The 18,424-nt window shown below is 35.6% G+C and overlaps 1 protein-coding gene across 2 annotated transcripts in view; it reads right to left on the reverse strand.

Moving 5' to 3' along the window:
- Nucleotides 1-18,424, reverse strand: part of caln2 (calneuron 2) — a 34,556-nt gene that overhangs the window by 4,387 nt on the left and 11,745 nt on the right. For both annotated transcript variants that reach the window (XM_026196054.1, XM_026196053.1), the window contains exons 3-5: nt 17,813-17,956; nt 15,575-15,687; nt 769-925 (exon numbers count right to left, since the gene is read on the reverse strand). In XM_026196054.1, the coding sequence (XP_026051839.1) occupies nt 769-925; nt 15,575-15,687; nt 17,813-17,956 (414 nt within the window). The remainder of the gene's footprint in view (nt 1-768; nt 926-15,574; nt 15,688-17,812; nt 17,957-18,424) is intronic.

The raw sequence follows: 18,424 nt of genomic DNA on the forward strand, positions 1-18,424 counted from the left end.
TTAAGTATACATTAGATCGACCAATCAGAAAAGTCGCTCTCACTTCCATAAAGCATTGTGAATGACATATCGACAACAATCTTACTACTTATTCATCTATAAATATAATTAATCAAATATAATCAATCAAAATGTAAATAAACGTAATTCAAATTTTAAATATAATTGTTGTATGAATTGAATTAGTTGATTATATAGTATTTTTTTTATAAACCACTATAAGTTGAAAAGTTTATTACACCATGATACATGCCTCTGTAGATTTCAATAGATTAAGATGCACTGAAAATGACTTTATTGACTATACTCTAAATACTTAATTATTTGTAGTTACATACTTTTGTTTAAATGTAATTAAATGTGATATTGTACTTTATTATCATAAATGACAACAAGCCAATAATGTTAAATATGATTATTTTCATAGGAGGAGTACTTCATCGTCTCATTAAATCCATTAAGTACCTTGATTTGAATTAAAAAGGTTTGATTTAACTCCGAGCCAGTTGGTTTGATTCAAGGCTTGAAGAATTTTTGGAATGCCTGTGTTGAAAAATACCTCTTGGCTTCAGAAAAACTGGCCATTCCCTGCTGCGCTCTGCTGATCATGTGAAGTATTCATACAGAACTCAATTCTCGAGTTACTGTCAGAACTTTAAGCTTCACCTCATCGGAGTTTTGCAAAGTTTCCAGTGTCTGTAAACTTGAGTCCAGCAAACTGTTGCAGGATCCGTCAATTAACATGAAATGGTTCTCATTGCTATTTACCTCCCTGGAATTCGGTCTGGCAGTTTCCTGAGTTCTCCTTCAAGCTCTCTTCCTCGGTGACGATAATATTCTCGATGTCCTTCATGGTGAGGTGGTCTCTGAAGGCGTGGAACAGGACGTGTTTGAGCTCCTCCAGGGACATCTGTTGCATGTCAAACTGCGTGGAAACACAAGAGGCCTGTTGTCAAATCTCAGCACGACTGGGCTGTCAGTGCTCGTCTGTGGGGCAGTGCTCAGATCCTACAGTCATTTATTATGGGAGAATTGAAGCTAGTAGGGAAAGAGGAAAATGACCAGACGAGCCAGTCACTACATTAATCAAGTGTTTACTTGCTCAATCACACTCATTTTTGCTCAGGCAGTGGTGAACACTGAATAGAAGCACAGCACACAAATTGATCAACACACTAGACAGTCTTTCTGATGCAAAATGAGATTCAACATCAATGCTGACGTGTCCAGTAGTTCCTCACTTCTTTACTGGTCTGCAACCAAAAGCATCCTCAACTGAAACACACTCATCTAAGAGACTCTCCTCATTGAACTGCAATGTCACTGTGACCTGAAGCTGGGTGAAAGCTGAATAAAGAAGAACCAGAAGAAGAAAGAAGAGCAGGCAAATTTGGGCTGGTTCAATAATTCAGAATCACTGCGAGAGACAGACTTGAACTTTTCCAATTTCCCGGCAAACTCTGTGTCAAGGGTCTCCTCGGAAGCCTTGAATGAGCTTTTGGTGGTGGGGGTGTTAGCCTGTTTTGGCAGACTCAATCAATTATTGAACTGTATGAGAAAATATGTATTACATTGCGGAGCGTGTCCTTCCATCCACTCAAACACATTTATTCCAGACTCTTGAAATCTTTGCAAGTCGTTCTAAAATGTTTTCACTGATGTTGTTCAAGCATATGAAATGTACATCATTTAAATGTAGTGATTTCATTATATATCTGCATACTTTTTAACTCAGCAAACCAAAAAGCCAGTCGAGATGCATGCTCATTATTGGTAGTTAACTTAATTTAATCAGATTTAAAAAAGATAACCAAGTAAATAACTTTACAATAATATATATATATATATATATATATATATATATATATATATATATATATATATATATAAATATATATATATATATATATAAATACATATATAAATTTTATATGTTCAACAAATAAATATTTATAAATAGAAATAAATATTTAAAGGGACAGTAAGTAGGAATTACTCCCATCTAGTGGTGAAATTGTATTTTGCATTCAAACTAATTTTGCTCTCCAGCGCCTCGCTTTTTCAAATGCGCGTTGCATCTACGGTAGGCGATATGTACCAAAAAGCTTTGACGGGATGTCTTCTAATAGCACTTCGTCGAGTTTTCCTTCAGGTGAACAGGTGTGTTATTTCAAACAAACTGCAACATGACAACAAACAAACGAATGTTACAGTATGAATTACTGACTGTGGAAAACATCTGAATAATGTGCATTGTTAGATATAAAAAAAATATTGTAATATAGATTGTAACACTGACTTACCTGTCGAGAAGAAAACTGGCCACTTCAGCGTCTCTTTTGAAATCTTTATCCAGCATTAGCTCTTTCCACCTAGAAAAAGCTTCCCCGACATTAACTCTTGTTTTCTGTAATCTACGGTCACGTTTCCTTTTACGTTCTATTTTTGACTGTTTTGGCGACTATGTTTTCTTCTCCTGTGGCGCGGCATATGTATGGTCCATAATAAGAATGCAATCCAGACTTTTAAACTTGCCGGTGCAGTTTCAAGCGCCTCTCACTGCTCTGCACCTGCGTTTCTGGCTCTGACCGAAAACGCGTTGTGGAAACGCGTTGGCTTAGTACTTTTTGTCCCTCTCTGCTATTATAGTTTTGCAAGATGGCGGAACTACATGGAAGCCTCCGTCGACCTTCCCGTCCCATGTATATAAAGATAATAAATTCTTCATTTACGAGGATTAGTTTAAACATTGGCATAGGTATTTGTACACCATTGAGGGCATATTTATGAATAAAAATATTGATTTTAGATAATAAAATACCTAAAAAGTTACTTATTGTCCCTTTAAAGTAATATAGTTTCCTATAAAAAACAGTTATACACATTTACATTATTTAATTTTCAATTTACTATTCTTACTTAAATTAACCAGGAATATCTATAAAATAATGAAATCATATTATACTACAATATAATGAAATTATATATTTTTTTCATCCAAACACACAGTGATCTTTGAATGGAAGCCTTTCACCCTCAGATGGTGTGGTTCTGGCGTCTACTAGCAATAATTAACTGGACCATGCTAACAACCAACAACCAACAACCTCTTATAACAAACACACATACCTGTGCCCTTTAGAAGCTCCTGGGGATTCAGTTCAGATGCAGAACCAACGCTTGTCTGATGTTATCACGGAGGCCTGTCAGACAATGTCACTTACACAAAGCCGAGCGTAAAGCCTCGATGAGATATTATCAGCTGGGATTGTCTCTTCTGAGGAGCAAGATGACGGCACTGAGTGCATCTCTGTCATTCAGCTATTCACACCCATCCAGACACTCTCATGGGATCCCTTCAACTTCAAATGCAACTCTTTTTCCAGCACTGACTATACTCTAAAAGGAAAAAATATGCAAGAAACCTATAAATGTCTTAGTTATGAACTCTGTAATATCATATAATTTCTTATATCTTTTATGTGTTTTCCTCTCAGTGGCTTAGAGTATAATCAGTGAAGAAGCTTAACACTCATGGAAACTCACCAGCAATCTGAAACACTACATTTCAATCTATAAAAATGGCCAAAAGGCCAAAAAATTATGATGCAATAAAACAAGAAAAGATTGAATCCCTGTTGTGTTAACAAGGGGTGTTGATCACTTCTAATGCTGTTGTTCTTCATATGACCAATAAGTGCATGGAATTAAGTGAGGCAATTTACTGCAAGTTGTTTTAGAGGTGTTGAGGCTCTCTATCAGAATAATTACACTAATTTAGTTAGCGTGTGCTTGAACATAAAAAGTCTACTCTCTGAATTATGGTTTACATAATGAGATGATTTGAAAAGTATATTGTAGGAGTCCACCACGATCCAACACACTACTACACACCACGATCCAACACACTACATGCATATACTGTGTATATGCATGTATTTATATTATGTATAAATACAAACACATGTTTAAGAAAAATATGGTAAGCGTATATATTAAATACATGTATATACAATATGAAATATAATATAAATATATATATATAAATGTATATACATGTAAATATTTTCAAAGTATATACATGCATGTGTTTGTATTTATTTATGCATAATAAATAAACCCAGCACACATACATATATTATGGAAACAAAATCTTGATGATCTGGATGTGATTTATCACAATTAATCATTTGAAAATTAATATTAATAATAAGCTTTTATATATAGTAGGTATTCATATTTTTATAAACCTGATTCCAAAAAAGTTGGGACACTGTACAAATTGTGAGTAAAAAAGGAACAGAATAATTTACAAATCTCATAAATGTATATTTTATTCACAATAGAATATAGATATCATATCAAATGTTGAAAGTGAGACATTTTGAAATGTCATGACAAATATTGGCTCATTTTGGATTTCATGAGAGTTACACATTCCAAAAAGTTGGGACAGGTAGCAATAAGAGGCCGGAAAAGTTAAATGTACATTTAAGGAACAGCTGGAGGACCAATTTGCAACTTATTAGGTCAATTGGCAACATGATTGGGTATAAAAAGAGCCTCTCAGAGTGGCAGTGTCTCTCAGAAGTCAAGATGGGCGGAGGATCACCAATTCCCCCTGCTGCGGTGAAAAATATTTGAGCAATATTAGAAAGGAGTTTCTCAGAGAAAAATTGCAAAGAGTTTGAATTTATAATGCATAATATCATCCAAAGATTCAGAGAATCTGGAACAATGTCTGTGTGTAAGGGTCAAGGCCGGAAAACCATACTGGATGCCCGTGATCTTCAGGCCCTTAGACAGCACTGCATCACAGGAATGCTACTGAATGGAAATCACAACATGGGCTCAGGAATACTTCCAGAAAACATTGTCGTTGGACACAATCCACCGTATCATTCGCCGTTGCCGGCTTAAACTCTATAGGTCAAAAAAGAAGCCATATCTAAACATGATCCAGAAGCGCAGGCATTTTCTCTGGGTCAAGGCTCTTTTAAAGTGGATTGTGGCAAAGTGAAAAACTGTTCTGTGGTCAGACGAATCAAAATTTGAAGTTCTTTTTGGAAAACTTGGATGCCATGTCTTCCAGACGAAAGAGGACAAGGACAACCAAAGTTGTTATCAGCGTTCAGTTCAGAAGCCTGCATCTCTGATGGTATGGGTTTACATGAGTGTGTGGCATGGGCAGCTTACACATCTGGAAAGCCACCATCAATGCTGTAAGGTATATCCAAGTTCTAGAACAACATATGCTCCCATCCAATACGTTGTCTCCTTCAGGGAAGACCTTGCATTTCCCAACATGACAATGCCAGACCACATACTGCATCAATTACAACATCATGGCTGCGTAGAAGAAGGATCCGGGTACTGAAATGGCCAGCCTGCAGTCCATATCTTTCACCCATAGAAAACATTTGGTGCATCATAAAGAGGAAGATGCGACAAAGAAGACCTAAGACAGTTGAGCAACTAGAAGCCTGTATTAGACAAGAACGGGACAACATTCCTATTCCTAAACTTGAGCAACCTTTCTCCTCAGTCCCAAGACGTTTGCAGACTGTGATAAAAAGAAGAAGGGATGTCATACAGTGGTAGACATGGCCTTGTCCCAACTTTTTAGAGATGTGTTGATGCCATGAAATTTAAAATCAACTTTATTTTTCCCTTAAAACAATACATTTTCTCAGTTTAAATATTTGATATATCATCTATGTTGTATTCTGAATAAAATATTGAAAATTGAAACTTCCACATCATTGCATTCTGTTTTTATTCACAATTTGTACAGCATCTCAACTGTTTTGGAATCATGTTTGCATTAAACTAGCATGGTTCCAACTAAAACATTAATATGAAGCATGAAAAATTTAAACAATAAATTCAGGGGGGGAAATCAATCCAAAAAATATTGTCACATTATGCGTTCCTTTTTTTTCTCCACGTTCAGTTGAACTTCATTTATGACACCAATACAGGAGCGATCTTGTAGGAGGTCTGCACTGTGTGAGTAAATGCTAATGTGTGTGTGTGTGTGTTTGTGTGTGTGTGTTTTGGCTGTAATCCACGCAGTCTGTTTGATATGACAGGCATTTGAGTGGCCTCTGATTATTTCAGATTTACACTCACTGTGTTGCTTATTTTACAGTGCAGGCACTAAAAGCCTGTATTGATTTCCATCTTTGACAATCAATCCTGAAGTATCACCCAGCAGAGAAGGTGATTAACGTTTCAATTACCCAAACATTCTCGTTTTAATGCCAGGTACATGATTAATTGGTACATGATTTGGAACAGCTCTCATAAAGAAAGACAGAACAAACAAATTCATAATAATAAACTAATTCAGAGAGTTAAAATGCCTGTTCTACTGGCAAATTATTGAGATGATTTACACATTGCTTGTTAAACTTTCACAGTTTGTATTCAACCATGCCTTTCTTAATTACAATATACTAAACCTGTTCCAAAAACCAAGTTAACCGCCTCAGTCTTCAGGAACTAATTATTTAACATCACTGAATCAACCTATATGCTTTCATTTACACCAACAAAACACATTTTTATGGATTAAATAAGGTAGAAACAATACCGGGGACCACTTTTAGTTTGATTTTAGCATGTTGTGAAACTAATAACTACACTCAAGCATAAAAATAAACAGCAAACACAAATATTGATTAAAATGATCAGTTTTTCATTAGTCTGAACTGTTTACATTAAGACTTAATGAAATATAAGTTCATGTGTAATAAGCATCTCACTCGCTTCATCCGCAATTGATATTTTACTGAGCTCTGCGTTCTGGGAAGGCTCTATATGATGCTGCCACAGAAATCTGTCCAAAAAGATGCATCTTAAAAAGCAACATAATTAAGTTGCCTATCTTTTTTTTTGAGGAGTCTTCATGGATGATATGTTTTTGGAGTAGAGCAATTGTGTCTTAATATTTCAAGTTCACACTTTGTTATTGCCGTCCACTCCAAAGCCTAGAAGTGGTGTTAAAAGTGTGTCTGGTTTGTGCCAGCTCTCATGTCACACGGCTAAGAGGATCTGCGCGCTGGGGGAGATGGGCCATGAAGGAATCTGTCAGAGGCTGATGTGTTTGGGTGACCCACTGAGCGAGGGACGGGGCAGTAAGTGCCGTGTTGAAGGTGTCCAGACACATTTGTCACAATCAAATAGGAGCTCGGCTCTTTTTCTCTCCCATTCCTTGTCTGCCTGCTCTCCTCTATAACTCAGAGCCACATTAATGCTGGTATAGAGCGATAAGCTTCACTAATGTGAGGAGAGACGAGCGAATGACCATATCAGCTGACTCCACAGACGCAGCGTGAAATTCAGTCTACTGGTTGGCATTGATCAAGTTATTTGTGATGGTCAAATCAAAATCTTTGTATACTTTTGCTAGTGCTAGTCTACTAAAAAACATTCAAATGAATTTCACTTTTCCACAACAATTATTCAAATTGAATGCAAATAATAGTATGTTGTGAATATTTACCAAATTACAATAGTATAAAGACATTACTTTGACAGCCGAGTAAGTTACAAAAAAGTCCCTTTAAAAGTTAAAATATTGTTTTATTTAAAATTATTATTAATAATTATAATAATAATAATAATAATAATACATTAATAATAATTATTATTTATTTATAAGGCCCTTTAGAAGTCAAAATATTGTTGCTTTAATAAAAAAAATTGAATAATAATTAGTAGTAGTGGTAGAAGTAGTATATGGACTCAAAACATAATATACCCTACATCATTCAAAAACATTATTGTGACAAAATATTATTATTATTATTATTATTATTTTATTATCATTTTTTTTCTCTGGCCTGGCTGTGGATAAATATTAAATGGATGAAGACATTATTGTGGAAGATGAGTAAAGAAATTACAAAAAAATAATAGTAATAAATAAAACAACACTACTATTTACAACTACTACTACTAAATTAATATAATTATTTAATAATTATACTTCAATTTTTAAATTATAATATAATTGATTTAATAATTAATTAAATTTAATTAATATTATTAAATATTACATTATTATTATCAATATTATTGTTGTTGTTATATCTTTCTCTCTGAACAGTCTGTGGAATCAAAAAACATACTTTGCCTTTAGGAGGAAATACTTCAGTTCAAACTGCTTGCACTGAGGGAACATTTCTCAATATATAATTAAATGTGTTCATTTTAAAATAACTAACTGTATTAAATTAAATGTTAATTTGACAGACCTATTTTTATCTCCTGCTTTTATCTGGATTTTTTCAAAGCCACAGCAGAATCTAAGTAAGCCGATCCTTAATCAAGACGAGATGATTCAGAATATCTCATACAGTCTGCCAATCGATACTATATCACTCTGTCAAGACATCAGGGGGGACCGGATCGTCTGTGGTGTCTTATCAGAGACTCCAACATCTTATTACTGCTTGCCAAAAAAGCACTGAAAAATCGTTTGAGGAAGTGCAGTGATATGCCCCTACTATAATACCCTTGAACTACGAGCACACAGACACAGACACGTACAACTGTCTTCTGTGAAATCATTTCCAAGGCACTAACAGCCTGTAATTCAGCTGCCAGTTCTGCAACTGTCACTTTGGGATCTGTGAACTGAACAGATGGCATTTGGGCATGAATGGTGCGTTTGGGAGCAGGGCGATTGTAACAGGAGGGTCTGGGGTTTATCCGCCATCCATTACTTTGAATGAACTCCTTTTCATTCATCTCCACGAAACCTGGGCCAATATTAAAAACTACTTTCTCTAACAGCGGCTACTCTATATCAAGTACTTGCACTGGGACCTGGTTAAATATTGGCTAATTTTAAATTGCACAGAGTCTGTTGTGATCCAGTTTTGCATGTATGCATGGAGTGATCAGCATTCATAGGCGAAAACACTCACACAGTCGATGAGCCGTTTACGAGGTTTAAGACATAACCAATGCAGTGTCTCTGTCACAGTCTCCACATGTGACATTTGACACAGTTAGGACCCATCTGCTCGTGGGCCTGATTGTTATCTCATCATGTTAATGACCGCCAGTGTGAAAGAAGCAATGAATCTGTCCTACTTTCATCCCCTTTCCATTAGCTGAAGTGTTCAGACGATAGAAGGCAATCAACAGGATAATTGCAGATGAGAGAATTACAAGCAGAAAACAGGTGTCATTAACCTATGTACATACACATTTATCTACTCAAAGAGCAGCAACTTAACATGCAGCCATTTGCAGTGATAAAATGACCAGAAGTTTGTGATTTCCGGCAGCACCGCGCAAGCGTGGGCGTGTCCAGCAATGTGACAAAATTGAGAAAAGTTGCACTTTATGCAAATGAGCTGCGACTGCCAATGGGAGGGAAGAAATGGGAGCACATGTTGTCGAGTGAAGGCAAGATGGAGAAGGTAACGCTGCAATGCCAAAAATCTGTCCACAGGTAGACAAATGATGTTTGGAAAAAAATGGTCTGCATTCTGAGTGATCCGTGCATTGACAGTCATTCATCTTGTTCATGATATGATATATTATGCCCTGCTGCAATTTATATTCAAATACTTTCCCCGTCAGAATGTTCATTTTTAGCAACAACGAAAACAACAACAACAAAAAAGATTCCTTGTTTTAGCACTGATCGTATATTGTAACAGAAATAAATCTCTTTTGTGGTCAGGTTGATAAGATTTTTAAATGTTATGATCACCAATCATATTCATCTAATATTAGGAGCACCCATTATGACTTAAAACTATATTTTTTTTACATTTGCTGCAAGTGCCTGCACTTCAGCATCCGCCCATTTATCGCTGTTCATCATACTTGCATAATAAGTTGACACAATGTTTACAGTATGTTTACACAGCGTTTTTAATCATGGCAGGTGAGGGCGTTTTCGAATCCGTTGTTTACAGCCAAATTCAGTTTGGAAAGCACAACATTATAATTTTGATTTTGATTTTCATTCAAAAATTATGCAAAATCTAAACTTTCACTGAAGTAAATGTTTTTTGTATGTAAATAATATAAACACATTCCGTTCACACACACACACACACACACACGCACGCACACACATACACACAAACATGTATACATGATACATACGTCAAATACCTGAATGCTACTATAATTTTGGTACATTATTAATGCAGCATTTACACATTGAAATGCCTGAAAGTGAGAGTAAAAATGTGCATAATGTTACAAAAGTTTATAATTTTTAAATAAAGCCTGTTCCTTTTCAACTTTTTATTCATCAGCACCTAATCAGCATATAAGAATGATTTCTGAATGATCATGTGACACTGAAGACTGGAGTAATGATGCTGAAAATTCAGATTTGCCATCACAGGAATAAGGGAAGTAGTGACCTAATGTTTAGAGAGTTTGACTCCTAACCATAAGGTTGTGGGTTTGATTCTCGGGCTGGCAATACCATAACTGAAGTACCCTTGAGCAAGGCACCGAACTCCCAACTGCTCCCCGGGTGCCGCAGCATAAATAGCTGCCCACTGCTCCGGGTGTGTGTTCATGGTGTGTGTGTTCACTGCTGTGTGTGTGCACTTTGGATGTGTTAAATGCAGAGCACAAATTCTGAGTATGGGTCACTATACTTGGCTGTATGTATTGTCACTCACTTGAATCACATTTTTAAATATATCATTTTAATTTCTAATAATGAGTCACAATGTTATTGCTTTTATGATCAAAAAATGCAGCCTTTGTGGATTGCACAAATGTGGCCATCTTCTTGTGTTGTTAAAAGCTTGCAGTATTTTAAATTCACTGCCTAGTGGTAATCTCCCTTCTACACTCGTCAGCACAAATGGCTCTGAAAAGTGAATATTTGTGTATCCAATCCTGCTGAGTTTGTTTGTGATGCTGCTCTAAATGCCTCCACAGAGGTTTTTAGTTTCCTATCAGACAGTTATGGCTCTAGCGTAGCATTGATGCCGCTGGCTATACAAGCAGACGATGTTAGAGAGATGCTGGTGTCATTCATCTGGGCCGGACATGGAGGAGGACAGCGCCGGGCTGATTCACGGCTTAATTGAGTTGTCAGCTGTGGAGAGTTGAAAAAGAGACAAACTCGGTAATATTGCCGTGACTGTTGGGGATATTCCTGAATTCTTCTATAATCTTGGCTCACTGCATTTTTCATATTTCTCTTAGTTTCTCTTTCTTCTGTTTATTCACCCACTCCTTCAACTAGCTGTCAAAAAATATTTTAATCTTCATTTCATAACACAACAGAGACAGGACTATTGCCTTTTACTTGCATGAATACTAAACATAGAGCTGATTTCAAACAAACAAATCCATTAGGACATTATAGCCCAATCCACTTGTAGGCAAAATATTGTGCGCTAAAAATGTGTTGACATTTTTATTTTATGTCTGTAGACTATTTGACCAGCTCAAAGTTTCCAACAGACCAGTGGTTTTGCAAAGTTTGTGGCTTGTGATGTCACTATCTAGAGAAAAGACCGGGCTGATTATTAATTAGCTTGTTCTAATATTACATCACCTAATTAATATTCATGAGCCTTAGAAGTTCCATGCTTTTTTGGCACTGACTTACAATATCAAGTCAGTTTCATATTTTTTCCCTCTCTGCTCAGATATTTTTGTTATCAGTTATTTATTGACATTATATTCCAGAAATGGAATATAAAATAATTTTTTATACATTTTATAATATTGTACAATTTCTGTACATAAATGTGAATTTGGTCTCGTGAGATTTGATTTGTGTAAAGTTTGCATAAATCATTCTGCTTAATTACTAAGCACAAATGAATGGGACAATTTCATTTGCCAAATATTTATATATTTACACTAGTGTATAAACATTTTGGCTCAGTACGATAAAAAATGTGAATTTAGTTTTTTATTTTTCCTATTTTTTTTTTTTCAAGAATCGTAGAAAACATCAGAAATGTGCTTGTCATGTAATACAACATAGTAATACAAACACTAGTAAAACAAAAATAGAAATACACATGAATTATACATCATGTTTAGCTAGAATGTGCTGTTAGTGATGCTGGTTAATGCTGACTGTTTTTTATTTCCACTGTCAAAACAGGGCTGTTGGCAACAACACCACACACACTCCCCAGGTGTGTGTTCCTCAAGGTGGGGAAAACAAGCTTGTTTATGGCTATGTGTTCCTAATAATCCACGATTGCCTCTAGCTCTTGGCTCCACTCTGACGTCCCCATTGACAATCTTGTTAAGAACATTTTTAAACGCTCCCCACTAATACGTGCTCAGTCTGTCATGTTACACAAAGGGCCTCGAGGTTCTTGGGATGAAAAATGTCCTAGTCAGCATGCAAATCCAATCTGAGATGACATCCTTATGAGGACACACACAACTTCTTTCTGCTGACAGATCAGAGCTAACTTTCTATCTCACTGGTTTATGACTTCACATCTACAGATTTAAAAATCAACAGCTTTTTGGACATGATCTGGTTCCAATGCACTGTGTGTGACTCTTTATATAGAGGCCATCAATCTACCAGACCTCAATGTCAAAGACATGGTGCGTTAATATTTATAAGAATAGTTTTATGACGCAAACAGCTTTTGACAGGAACTTTACAGATAATGCCTGCAAAAATGCACTTGACCTTGAAGAAAAAAATCTTGGAAAAAAATCAAAAGGTAACAGGATTGATGTACTGTACTGTAAATGTATATAAATTAAGTGTAAATCGTTCATTAACTTAAATCTGTCATTGTAGTCTGTTTAAATGTTTTGGTTTTTATTAATATTGGTATTATTATTACAAATCGAAAAAATAATTGATGATTTATATTTGTAGAATTAGGTTTTTATGAATTAATAAATGAGATTAAGATTTTGATCAATTTGATCGATTTAGATCAGTAAGCATCCCTGCTAAATAAATTATAAAAAAAAAAAAAAAATGTGATCCTGGAACACAAAGGGTCAAATTTTACATCAGATGATTCTTACATTATCTGAATGCTGAATAAATAAGCTTTCCATTGACATATGGTTTGCTAGGATAGGATATTATTTGGCCGAGATATAACTATTTGAAAATCTGAAAAATCAAGATATTGAGAAAATTGCCTTTAAAGTTGTCCAAATGAAGTTCTTAGCAATGCATATTGCTAGTGTTGAGCTAGTTACTCAAATTTTTTTATATAGTTACTAGTTACTTCTGTAAATTGTAAAGAGATTACTTTACTAGTTACTGAATTTGAAAAGTAACCTCACTACTTAAAATTTTTAGGGAATTTTTTCCAAATTCCGTTTTCCATTTTAATTTTTCTAGATTCCATTTTTTTCTGTTTTATTTTTTTCTCAACTCCTTTTTAATGGTTAAATGTAATTGTATTAATCAAAAAGCATGTCTAATTAATTTGAATCATAACACTTATACATTTTCACAGCATTTTATTAAAAGTTTAAAAAAGATTACATATTTAGGGCCCTATGAAATGTTTTATTTATTCTTCACCATATGTTTGATTTTTTTTAGCATGTGTAATTATTTAAATGCATTAAAAAAACTTCATTTATTCAATTTTTCTTAAAATAGCCTTATGAAATGTTCAGGAGATGCTTTAAAGCGCGAGAAATAGAGGTTTCCCCAGTAACAGCTGGAAACAAAGCAGCGCTGAGCTCACAAACACTGCTTTATCAGGCATATAACATGCAAGTCTTACTTCAGAAATACAGTGATATAAAAACACCTGTCTGTCGTTTTGATATTTAAACATATAAATGTAAGGAATTATTATTATTATTAAACATGCAGTATGTGCTCATGTTCATTCAACAAAGCCTTTTGGAAAATCTACTCATCACCTTAACTTAAACTGCTTTTGTAGAAGGCACCGCAGCCAGACCGATATACACAACACAGACCGGAAGTTAACTTAGGGCCAGGCGCGTGCGCCCGATGGAACCGTCTATAAGATGACATTTCAGCACTTGACAAACGGAGAGCGACTCCTAGGTAGCACTTGAAGCACAGCTACGTGTGATTGCTTTACATGCAATGTTGGGAAACACACGTCAAATAATAACGAACGATCGATAAATTACTCGTATAAAACACTCTTAAGTGCTAAGATCAATCGCTATCGGGAAACCCGGCCCAGAACTTTACACACAGGCAAACACGGCATGTGTAACTCAGGATAGCGCGTTCCTATAGTCTAGTAAAGTAGCGTAGTTACCAATATTATTAGTGTAATGCGTTACTTTACTTCGTTACCCAAAAAAGAAATATAGTTACTGTAATCCGTTACTTTGTAACTTGTTACCCCCAACACTGCATATTACTAATTAAAAGTAAAAAATTAAGAGTTGATATACTTATGGTAGGAAATTTACAAAATGATCTTTACTTAATATCCTAATGATTTTTGAAGATGAACTTTAACGAAGAGATATTGATCATTTTGACCCATACAATGTATTGTTGTCTAATACTACAAATATATATATATATATATATATATATATATATATATATATATATATATATATATATATATATATATATATATATATATACACACACACACACACACACACACACACACAGTATATATAGACCCGTGCTACTTATAATGGGTTTTGTGGTCCAGGGTCACTAATTTTACTGACCTCAAGTTTTTGAACAATAACACTAAACCACATATTCAAAATCTGAACTGTGCAAGAAAAGTTTAGGATCTCTAGTAGAAAACCGAAATGATACCAATAACAGCTGCTCTGTCAAAACACAACATTTCCCAGGAGGTTTTGTCATTGTGCCGTTATTAGACTTGTATTGGCCTCATAATAACATCAGAGAGGGAGAGGGTGCTTGGTATGCTGGTGCGAAGATGTTACATAGATTACTGTTGCAGTTATGAGTCACTGTGTCCCACGAAAGGTGTGTTGAGATGAGCATTTAAATCACCTTCGAGAAAACCAGTGTCTGTGACCTTGCTGTTCCTCACTCCTACTCACATCGCTTGGCTTCCTCTGTGAGGGAAAGACGCTACACATTGACATGCAAACATAAACTCAGACACTGCTCAATCAAGACAGGAAGTCAGCAATTTTTTCGGTCTAAATTCTTATTTAATAAAAGCAGAGATGAAGACCAAGCAAGAGAGAGAGAGAGAGAGAGAGAGAGTGAAAACGCTGCCCAAATGCCTGTGATGACTAATTCAGATCTATACTTCCTTTTTAAGTGGCAAATCTTTCAATTAATATGCCTTCCCCGATGCTCAAAGAAATCTCTTGGAAGTGAAACTCTTGGAAGTGATTTCCTCACTATACGAATGGATGTTCACTTTGAAATGGTAAGATCTGCCTGCTCACTTTGAAGCCCACAGGCTGAGAAGAATCACATTCACCAGTTGTCATGGGACGGAGGAAGCAGTTGAAGAGGGCAAAGTGTGACCCGTAATCTTATCTGCCTACTCAGAATACAAATGTACACCCAAATAATGAGACAAGACAAGAGAACATTGAGATACAGAAAACAGATGGATGCTTTTCATACCTGCCAGAATATGCTGTCTATTGTACTTCCTAAGAAGCCCTCTCTGGTTTCAGAAGAAACAAGTTTAGGTCCCAATATTGTCATAAATTCATCAAAGTCCACCTGTCCATCACCTGCATCAGAAAGAGAAGATCTGGTTTAGAATCAGAGAGAATGACAAAAAGAGCTTTAATTGGTTTAAGTAAAAAAAATTAAGGATCTTGGGTATATAGTGTATATTAGTACCATGTTGGTTATCAGTTTGAATGAGATTTGTTTTTTTAATCGTATTTGTCCATATTGAATAAATATCTTTGTATATGATGTTTTCATATCTGGAATACTTTCACTGTAATCTAATGGTCACTTAAAAGATTAGTTCACATAAAAAAAGCATGATGTTTTTATCAGCTGTTTGGACTCTCATTCTGACGGCACCCATTCACTTCTGAGCCTCCCTTGGTGAGAAAGTGATGAAATGCAAAATTTCTCCAAATCTGTTCTGATGATGAAGCAAACTCATATACATCTTTTAGGGTGAATTATTCCTTTAGATTAATATTTAAAATCAACACATTTTAAAACAAGCAGTTAAATATAATCATTAAATATATTCTGACTGGTTGAAAATTTGTTACGTTGCACAGCAGTTTCCTGTCGCTAGAAACTATTTACATTCAACCTCAGGAGAACAGCTTGTTAAAGTTCTTAAAATCAGTTAAAGAACAGAACAGAACAGAATTATTAATTGCCCTTCAGGGATCACTAATCTACATCTACCTAAGTCTCAGGAACTATTATAATTTAAAAGGATCTGCATGCACCGCTTTGGTGATTACTTTGTTATGCTGTTTTTACTGGTGCGGTTCAGCTAAATGAAACTGTTTATGTCTTTGAACTAAGCAGGCTACAGATCTGATATATTCAAATTGACTTGATCTAACCATTAGCCTGCATCTGAAACTGACAATGATCTTTTTCTTTTCACATTTCATTTGCCATTGGTTTCCTGTGCTGTTTCATTCAATAAAGCCAATATCATGCGCCAGGCAAATTAAAATTTTGATCAATTTGCAGCTGCTAACTCCTTTTTTCATTAATAGTTTAAAGTTAAACTGAATCTAATCATCTCCTTAAGGTGCATGCTCTTGACAGACATTCGACCAGAACTCTTTTAAAAACAAAAACAAAAACAAAAATATCATGGCGTGTGAACAGTGGTAAGCATGCATAACAGCTATCAATCTTTCTCTCAACCTTTCCTGAAAAGAAGAAAATGACTTGTCTGAGCTATACGAAAGGCGACAGCAGCTGAGAGCGACAGTGGATCTCAAAGTGATAAGTGTGTTATCAGGCTAATGTTCCCACTGTGCTGCAAAACTTTATCTCCAGTCTACTGCTGAATCTTAAATATTTATTACTGAAATAAAGAGGTGCATTCATATCTGCATTCTGTACTGAGGTTATATATGGTTTATGATTAAGAGTCAAAACCTGAGATGCAGCCCAGCTTAAAAATAAAGGTTTTAGCAATGATGCCATAGAAGAACAATGTTTGGTTTCCCAAAGAACCTTTCAGTGAACAGTTCCTAAAAGAACCATTTTAAAGAACATTTTAGAAATATAAGGAACCTTTTTTGACTATAGAGATCCTTATCTGCATTTGAAAAGTTCCATGGATGTTTAAGGTTCTTCATAACCATTTATGCCAAATAAAGATCCTAAAAATATATATTTTGAAATGACATTTTATTTCGTTGCATCATAAAACGGATGTAATACTGATCTTTATCAATCAAAATTCATATTATGAGGTCTAAAAAATCTTCCTACACCCACATTGTAAGCTACATTCAACACTTGTAACTGTCCTACAGAAACAAATAAATAAATACAAACTTCCAGGTGGTTTTAAGAGCTAAATCAATGCATGTTCTCAAACCATTCAGTCAATAATGACCTGACCTTGAGGACCCTTGAAGCCGGACACACACACACACACACACACTCAGTAAGATGCAGGCTTCTCCGAATTCACCTCACTCACTGGTGTATTTACAGCCCCACTGTGCTGGATAAATTGTTCAGTTCTGTGATTGCTTCTAAGCATGAACTGTTCAGAATATCATATATCTGTCCAGTGCGAGGACTGGAAGGGGTCTGTGACAGAATGTAAAGCTGTTTCACAGATGATCAGAAGACAGACGCTTCTTTTGTTTGTGTGGAGAATAAGACAGATGTAGAAAGAGACTGACTCACCGTCCATGTCCAGTCTCTGCATGATAATAGCCAGCTCCACCTCACTGGGCATGTACCCCAGAGAGCGCATGGCCATACCCAGCTCCTGCTTTGAAATGAATCCATTCCCATCCCTATCTAGAACTCGGAACGCCTCTCGAATCTCTGCAGAGAAACGAGACAAAACAGAAATGCAGAACAGTCAGTAAACACAAATAACCCAATAGACACATTTATAATTCAAGTGGAATGTGCACGTCATCGGCAAGCATTAGGTGACATGTATTATATAACGCTTGCTTTTCTCAGCAGTAACACAGTGTACTATCGCACAAACAGCAGAAATACTAAATGCAGCTCGTTCTGTTCTCAAAGCCGTGTATTTAGTGCGCTGTGACTGAACGTTTATCCACCATTTCAAAGGGCATCAGAGCCGGTTTTTCAGTTCAGCTCGGGTTAAGCAACCCACACCAAATCACAAACGGCAACAACCAAAATAGCACGCATATCTGGTATCTTTTCTGAGGTGTATGAAACCTTTTTGCCATCTTAAAGACACACTTTGGTGTTATTTTGGGATAAAGAGGTAGAGGAGCCTTTGCCTTGTAATATGCTGAACTGAGCGCTTCCTGC

This window comes from Carassius auratus, chromosome 21 (genome assembly GCF_003368295.1).
Source record: "Carassius auratus strain Wakin chromosome 21, ASM336829v1, whole genome shotgun sequence".
NCBI lineage: Eukaryota > Metazoa > Chordata > Actinopteri > Cypriniformes > Cyprinidae > Carassius > Carassius auratus.